Genomic DNA, 8,413 nt, shown 5'->3' with positions numbered 1-8,413 from the left:
CCTCAACCAAATCCCCTACTATGATTTCTCTGGTCCTGGGAGTGACCTCCATAACAATGGGAGGTCTAGATACCTGGGAGAGTGGTTTGCATCACAAACCCAACACGTTTCTGTCTGTACAGGGAATAGCTAAGTCTGGCTCCCTAGAAGAGATTTAAGGGGGTGGTGGTGAAAAGTACCTGCAAGGGCTAGGCTATAAAAGTGGGTTGGGGAGCACAGGATTTGCAGAGATGGCCAGAGGCAACTGACTCTGGTGGAAGTACTTTTGGAACCTGGACTGCCAGGACTGGAGGATGTCTGCCCTCTCTGGAAAAGTTGCTCCAAGCTAATTTCCTTCAGAGAAAGACAGGGATACATGCACAGAAGTGAATTCAGACAGGATGAAACCTGAGTGTGGGGGTGGCCAGAAGCCCTGGGGCACTGAGGCAGAAGGGGGGTGGGCAGAAGGAGCCTCTGTTTCCCTGAATCAGCATTCTCTGGCCCCCCCAGAGGCTGGGCACAGTTCTCCCCTTGTGATGTATACAGATTAACTCATCTTCCATACAAATAAATCTCTCAGCACACTCCCAGCAGCCCCTCTGTAGCCTAGATTCCCCTCCCCATGTCAAGACTTGCCCCCCTTCTTCCTGCTCCTCTCCATTCCGATTAGCTGGATAGAGATGGAGATTTCACTTCACACTTCCTCCTCCTCCCCTACCACATCAGCCCCCTGCCCTAGACATGGCTACCTGACCACAGACATTGTCTGCTACTGGGCCTTCTGGGGGTATCCATTTTTGTAAGATCTACAGAGGGGCACAATATACCCAAGGCACTGTGCAGAGACTAAGGTTTGTGTGCCTTTACTGCCCCTCCTCTCAACTCTCTATTGTATTCTCCATCTCCACCCCCACTCCTCTATCACTAAGCTTAACTTGAACCTAAGTGACCTGATTTTTAGCAGATCTGAGCTTTGAGGGAGAATAAAGCCCAGCTTCCTCTCACACCCTGTCCCCTGCCTGGAATCAGTGATGAGAACTCTGTACACCCACACTCCTCATTGGGCAAGTAGGACTGCTCACTTGAGGGCAGCAGTCCCATGACCCCTTTCCTAGACTAGAGTCTCTTTAAGTTGGAAAAAAGGAAGGAGAGAGGACCATACTGGTTGCTGGTCCCAACCCCCGTACCAAGCAAGACCTCCAATGGTACTGAAAGGGAGGGAAACATACTGTCTCAACTGACCTAATTTTAGGACCCAGAGTGAAACTGGAGAGAGTGTATTTGTGTGTATATGTTCTTTGGTGTGTCTAAGTTTCCAAGGAGGGCCATCATCATGAACAGCCCAGGTTTGGCACAAGAAACCCCACCTATGTCATACCTACCTGTCATATTTGCCAGGATAGGTACTAGTAGTCACTCTGATTTGCTGTCTTCCTTCTGGTCCCCACCAGCTATTTTGTGAATAGCAAATCAGCAAAGTCTGACCCTTCTGTCTTCCCAGGTGAAGAATGTGGAGGGTTATCTCTCTAGGCAAACAATTTCCCACTGGAAAAATCGGCCTTTGTCCCCTCTCTTTGATCTCTCTCCCTCTCTTTTGTTAGAAGAGATATACTCCAGTACTTCCAGATGACTCAAACCTGCCTTTAGCTTCAGTTCCTCCATTCCCAGGAGAGTCTGGGTGCCAGCACCATGGACAGCAGCCAACACCCCCCCCCACCCCCCCACCCCCCTTTTACAGAAGGATGGAGAAGACCATTTCCAAGGCAAGGATGTGACCTTTAGTAGACCTTTAGTAGAGAAGCATTTCCCCAAAAAACATCCCCAGGAAGGAGGCAAAACAGAATCTTCCTGAGGAAAGGACCAATAATAGGAAAGGCGTCTGGATCTGACTTAACAATGTATGAAGTAATTATTTTAATTGCTGATGAATAGTTCACTTAAAAGACACCATCATTCATATAATACACAGCCCCAAGGCCTCAGGAGAAAGGGAGGAGGCCTCAGGCTGACCCACATTTTAACCAGTCCTTCCCAAACCTTTTCTCTATAAACAACAGCTCTCTATGCTGCTGCCTCCAAGCGCAATACCTTCCAGTTAATACCACTAGCTGGGGCACGGGATCAGACCTGTGACCCTGAACTTCCATAGGAATAGCTTAAGCTGGGGTTGGAGATTCATAACATTGGGACATTCTGTCTGTCTCACTCCAAATGAGTCCAAATTCATTTCATGCCACTTCTCTGGGTGAGCACATTACCTGGGAAGGACCAATAGAACCCACAAGATCCCCAGAAGAAGAAGGACAGCTCCATCCTTCCCCAGTCCCCAATGTTTAGGGGGTTGCGGAGCTCTCATTCTTGCAAATAACCACCATCCTTCACACTTGCGTATCTATTTCCCCTCATATTTCCGTATCTATTATGACACTCAACACGTATTTCCAAGGCTCTGTGCAACCCCAGATGAAAAAACACATTTTGGAATTTGTTAACCAGCTACTATTTGAAATAAATGGACCATCAGCTAGTCTAGAAATCTTTTTATGCCATCACTAATTTTCTTTGTGATGGCATTCAACCTGTCCCTCATTTATCCTCATTCCAACCCTATGAGGTAGACAGGAAAACCACGGCGGAGAGATTTTTTTTCTGGATCATACAACTTGCAGGTGGCAGGCCCACCCCTTAGGTCCCTCTGAGCACTGCCACCTAGCAGCCAATGTGAATTATTCACCAACAAGTGGGAGTTACAGCTCCAACTCAGAACCCACTGCTGCACTGGGGATTCACAACCTCTGCAGAGAAACCTCCCCACACCTCCCAACCCTCCAGAAAAGCCCCAGATGAGAAAGGAGTCTCCACGTGCATATAAATGATTCTTTATGCCCTCCCCCCATGCAATGGGGGGTGGAGCAGGGGGAGGTCCCTCCCGCCCTCATGCAGGGAACGGGAGGTCAATGTATACTAGTCTTATTGCCAGCTGCCCTGTGGCCATGGGGTGGGGAATGGGGCGTCTACAACCCCTTTCTTCTGGCATTGGTCCCCCTTCACCAAGTCACTATGGTGGAGCTGGGGGGGCTGGAGGCCCTAGGAGCTGAGGTAAGGACGGTTCTCTAGGGAAGAAAAGATGCTCTTCCCACCTGCCCACTGGTTGCCCCAGGATAAGCGTGAGGAACTATCAGTGGGGGCTGGAATGTCATCCAGGTGTCTCTACCCAATGGGCAGTAGAGGCCAGACAATGTCTCCAGCTTGAGGCTGCCCACAGAGATCCTCAGTGGTGGGGGCAGTGCACCCCAAGCACCTTGTCCAGGTGGTACCTCCAGCAGCCATGACAGCTTATCTCTGGCCGATGCACTGATGCAAGATCCCCGCTCCTGGAGTTCAATTTCAGACAGTGGTGACCCTCATGACAACCTCTCGGCCAGAATGGGAACTGGAACGGGCATCTGGCGGCCGCAGCTGTCCAAGGAGGTGCAGGATTGTGTAACCACAGCGCTGAGGCAAGAGCGTCCGCATGCGCTGGGCAGCCGGGGGGCGGCTGGTGGCCCCAGAGGGGGGGCCCGTCCTTGAGGTCCTGGGGCCCGGCTTCCCTGCCGTCCCTCCCCCTGTGTCTCCTCCTATGTCCTTGGTCTTGTCATAATTCAGGACCTTCCACTGCTGGTTCACTGCCTGCCAGCGCTTGAAGATGCGGTAGACAGAGGAGCCTTCGTGCACGATGAGGCCTGAGCGAAAGGGAGAAGAGATCCAGGGTCACCGGCTGCCCAGACCTAGGCCAGGGGTACTTAAGCAAATATAGGCCAGAGTGAGGAGATAGGGTATGCAAAAGACCTGAAGAGGCAGGGAAGGGAGGGGCACCAAGATAGCCCTAAAGGCTCCCAGTGGTAGAAAATTGTGGCTATGGAGCTAAGGGAATGGGCAGGGAAAGTTAAGTGTGTGAGTTGGAGGAAACCACTGAGTAGGTAAGGGGGAGAGGGGTGCCCTCACCTATGCAGACGACATCCATGAAGCCATACATGCCGTAGCAGATCTGAAAGAGCAGATCTTGCCGTTGCCACTTGGCTGAAGGGCTGAGTGAGGACCAGATGAGCCAGGAGATGCTGGCAACGAGGAAGAGAGAGCCCAGAACTATGGCTGCAATCTGGACCTTCTCGATGACCGTCAGGGAGATGGCCTGCCACTGTGTGGGAAAAAGGGCTCCAAAAAGTCACAGAAAGAAAAAGAGGGCCAGGTGGTGAGTGGCCCTGAAGAGGAAGATGCTCCAGAGCCTTCCTGAAACCCTTCAGGCAGGATTAGCAATCTGTCTCCTGTGTGTCCTGATCAAACCTCGTATGGGATACTTTTCACACCGTCTGAGACCACGTGTCTGCCTTATGTTAGAAAGACAGGATCAGGCAAGTGCTCTGAACCCAGACCATTTAGGTTTGAATTCCAAATCCTAACTCCATCTCTTACTGGCTGAGTAACTTTGGGCAAGTTTTTAAATATCTCTGTGCATCAGTGTTCTCATCTCTAAAATGGGGAAAGTAAGGGGCGCCTGGGTGGCTCAGCCGGTTAAGCATCCAACTTCAGCTCAGGTCATGATCTCACAGTTGGTGAGTTCGAGCCCCACGTCATGCTCTGTACTGACAGCTCAGAGCCTGGAGCCTGCTTCGGATTCTGTGTCTCCCTCTCTCTCTCTCTCTCTCTCTCCCCCTCCCTGCTGGTGCTCTGTCTCTCTTTCTCTCAAAAATGAACAAACGCTAAAACGAACTTTTTTAAATAATAAAAAGATAAAATAAAATGGGGATAATAATGGCAGATAACTAATAGGATTATTATGAAGATTAAATGAGTTGCTACACACCAACAGTGTGACACATAGAACACACTACACGTCTGCTATCATCATCACCTTCGGCATTATCGTCTTTTGCCTTTTCGTTGTCCCAGTGCCTAGGACAGTGCCTGGAATACACATGGTTCCCGATAAATGTGAATAAATGAAGGAAGGACTTACAGACAGACGGGAGATTATGGTAATGGTGGGTAGGGGTGCTTTGAGGAAAAAGTAAGCGGTTAAAATAGGCTCCCTGGAGAGTCCCTAATTCTGCTGCTGAAAGCCCTTGCCCCCTCTGGAAGTTCCTTCCTAGCATCTCACCTGCAGTGGGTTCTTGGTGCTGATTGCCAGGACCTGGTACTTGAAGTAGCAGAGCTCACAGCTCCAGGAGCCCCTCTCACTGATCCAGCGAATGAGGCAGGGCTGGTGTGTGCAGCGCACTGAGCCGTCGCAGCGGCAGGGGCTCAGGAGCTCCCCCTGGAGGAAGAGTGAGGAGGGTCCGGTCAGCTGTCTCCACCCGACCCCACTCCTCTCCAATCCAAGAGAGGGAAACCTCTCCAGGTCAGTCATTCTCCAACCTTAAAAAAATTCAGGCCTCTCACCCAAAACAGGGCAAGAAGGCTGAGGCCTCCGAGAAAAAAGAAAAAAGTTAGAGCTCAGGGTAAACTTCCCTGCCCAAATAGATGAAGAACGAACCGAAATGGGGCTAGGAGAGGACTGAGTTTTCTCCTTTCCTAAAATTTGGGGAGGGTGCTCTTTATTAAGGCTTCCCAGACGGAAAGCTACCCCTCAGGTTCCAGAGAGGCAGGAGGGTCAGAGCTTCTGATCCATGCCTTCCTCCTCCATCCCTTCGCTGTAAAGTGTTTCACAGATGTGGTACAGACTGGGATGAGTTATCGTCTTCAGTTTCCAAGTATCAAAAGGGGGAGAGTTCCTGGGAGTGGGAATATGTTCCCCCTTAATCAAGGAATCATTTCTCATAACAAAGGTTCACCCCCCCCCCCCGCCCCCGCACCATCCCAGGACAACTTTGTCCATAGCATTTGAACAAAGAGTACTCTTTGGAATGAGATGGAAAGTTATGGAATGGGAAGAAGAAAAGTGCCCCACGGAGAGAAATATTGAATGAGGCAAGGGCACCGGCTGGGCCCCTCCCTTCAAGGGGGGAATAGAAGCACTCTGCCAACCTCCGAGAATAGGCCCCTCGGCCTACAGAGACCCTGGGGTGAGAGAAGTGGGACAGAAAGGCTGTCCCTGTTAGTGGGTGTGAGGGATTTTGAGTCCTCCCATGAGAAAGCCCCACCCTTTCCCGGGAGCCTCTGACCCCCCTCCACCCCAAACGTGCGCTCGGGGCCTCTCCAGTCAGCCCCCCAACCTCACCCAGTACCCACTCTGGGTCCTGGGTCCCGCCCAGCCTCCTCAGGCCCCGCCCCCTGTTCGTGGTCCGCCCGGGCGCCCCAGGTACGCGCCCCCACCCCTCCCGCCCGGCCGGGTGCCCAGGCCTGACCTGCTCCGGGCCCTGGAAGCAGATTCGGCACTGGGGGGTTCGGAGCCCGCTGTCCAGGCTGCTGCTGAGCGACAGGGCGTCCAGCGCGCCCGGGGGCGGCGGCGGCGGCGCGGGCGGCGGCGGGGGTCCGGCCCGCGGCTCCTTGTCGCCGGCCAGGCCCCGGGCCCGCGGCTCCGACCCGTAGTACTCCTCTTCGTCGCCGTCGCCGTCCCGGGTCGAGCAGCCGGCGAAGGGCGCCCAGCCGCAGCCGCCTCCCCCGCCCCCCCGGGGCTGCGGCTCGGCCCGGGGCCGCCCCCCGCCCGTCAGCACCAGCAGCTTCAGCTCGTTCAGGAACATGCGGAGCCGAGACTTGAGCATCGTCCGGGCGCCGGGGGGGCGGGAGGCGGCGTGCAAGGGGGGCTCTCGGGCGGCGGGGGGAAGGGAGAGGACAAGGCCGGGAAGGGGGCGCGCGCAGGAGAGCCGAGCCGGGCCGGGGTCTTCGGGGCCTGAGAGCGCAGTTCACTGCTGCCACAGCCGGGGTTCCGGGGCTTTCGGGGCCGAGAGGGCTGGCGGCCCGGGGGCGGCGGGGCGGGCAGCCATGGCCGGGGCAGGGGGCGGGGAGGGGGGCTCAAGGTGCCGCGCCCCGCGGGTCCGGGTCTGGAGCGGGCCGGGCTCCCGGGGTTACGCGCCCCGGGCCTCCTGCGGCGGGGCCGCCCCCCATCGCCGTCCAGCTGGCTCCAGCCCCGCTCGGGTTCCCGGCTCCGGCTCGGCTCGGCCCGTGCGTTCGGCGGTGGCAAATGGCGGCTCCTTCCGGCGGCGGCGGCGGCGGAGACCCCCCCGGAGCGGCGGGCGGGCGGGGCGGGCGGGGCGGGAGCCGGGGAGCCGGTGAGGGATGGAGGGAGGGGCGGGGCGGGGAGCGGGAGAGAAGTGGCCGCGGCTGCGCATCCCCGCCCTGCCCCGCACGAGCAGGTGTCCCCAGAGGCGGGGGCGAGTGTGCGAGCCCGGGGGAGGGTGGAGGGAGGGGAGTGGCCAAGGAAGGGGAGTGTGCACACGGGTAGGAGAATAGGTGTGTTAATGGGGGTCGGGTGCTGGTGAGCGAGTGAGGAAGCAAGGTGAGTGGTCAAAGACGCAGGTGCACCCGGGAGGGAGAAGCTTGTGCAAGATAGGAGTGTGCAAAGAAAGAGCTATGCAAGTGTCTGAGGTGTGAGGAAGGTGAACAAGAGATGGACTCAAGCAATAAACACTTTTACACAAAAGACGGGAGTGTGCATGGTGTGGGGCAGTGGAAAACATATTAGTAAGAGATGCATTTGGATGGTATGAGAAACAGAAGTGTGTAATTGTAACGTGTGAGGAGGTGAGTGAGGAAGAGAGACAAGAGTACTAAAGGGATTAAAGTGTCTTTCTGGTACTCTCCTGCCCCACAACACTACACTGAAGTGAATACTACAAGCGCAGGCGCGCGCGCGCGCGCGCGCGCTCACACACACACACACAGCTCTTTGCTTTTGCTTTTATGGAGGACTTGACCCTGAGAACCAGTTCTACCCTCTCATCACATCATTTCTGCTTTACACTTACATCTCCCCTCTCCAACGCTGAGGGAAAAGGGATTCCAGGGGAGCCCATTGGGTCAAACGCACTGGAAAAAAAATTAATTAGCAAAAGAGTAATTAACAGGAGAAGAGAGGGTATGGAACCAGAGACAGACTGCCAAACTAAGTCTCCTCAATAAAAGTGATTAAGGAGAGTAATGCTTTTATGAAGCATTCAAATGCTTTGCATGGATGAATGCATGAATCAGAAAGGGGGCTGGAACCCAAGGCAACCTAGAGGATGACTTCTATTCTAAAGACAGTAAGCTGTGGAAGGTGAAGCTGAAGTGGACCCTGCCGGCGTAGGAAAGAAATTCGACACACTCAGAGACACTTTGTCTGCCAGAAGGTTTATGAACCAACCAGTCCCGGCAAGGTAGCCAATAAAACATTCCCCTCTGAAGCCCCTTACCCAATTCAGACCTTGAGGACTTTCTTTCCTGTGTCCCAGCTGCCCTTGCCAGCAAGGGCCCAGAGCTACAACTACCAGAATGCAAAGAGGGGGAATCTGTACTGACCTGTATTCCATTTTGCCCT

The 8,413-nt window shown here is 54.6% G+C and overlaps 1 protein-coding gene across 1 annotated transcript; it reads right to left on the bottom strand.

Moving 5' to 3' along the window:
* Positions 1 to 2,842: 2,842 nt before the first annotated feature.
* Positions 2,843 to 7,101, bottom strand: MARCHF9 (membrane associated ring-CH-type finger 9). The gene is made up of 4 exons (XM_030323064.1): positions 6,303 to 7,101; positions 5,117 to 5,272; positions 3,964 to 4,156; positions 2,843 to 3,701 (listed from the first exon to the last, which is right to left on the bottom strand). The coding sequence occupies exons 1-4, from the start codon at positions 6,657 to 6,659 to the stop codon at positions 3,367 to 3,369; spliced, it is 1,041 nt and encodes a 346-aa protein (XP_030178924.1). The 5' UTR covers positions 6,660 to 7,101; the 3' UTR covers positions 2,843 to 3,366.
* Positions 7,102 to 8,413: the final 1,312 nt, after the last annotated feature.

Source organism: Lynx canadensis, chromosome B4 (assembly GCF_007474595.2).
Source record: "Lynx canadensis isolate LIC74 chromosome B4, mLynCan4.pri.v2, whole genome shotgun sequence".
NCBI lineage: Eukaryota > Metazoa > Chordata > Mammalia > Carnivora > Felidae > Lynx > Lynx canadensis.
The sequence above is the reverse complement of the archived record's forward strand: the minus strand, read 5'-3'. Positions and strand labels throughout refer to the sequence as shown.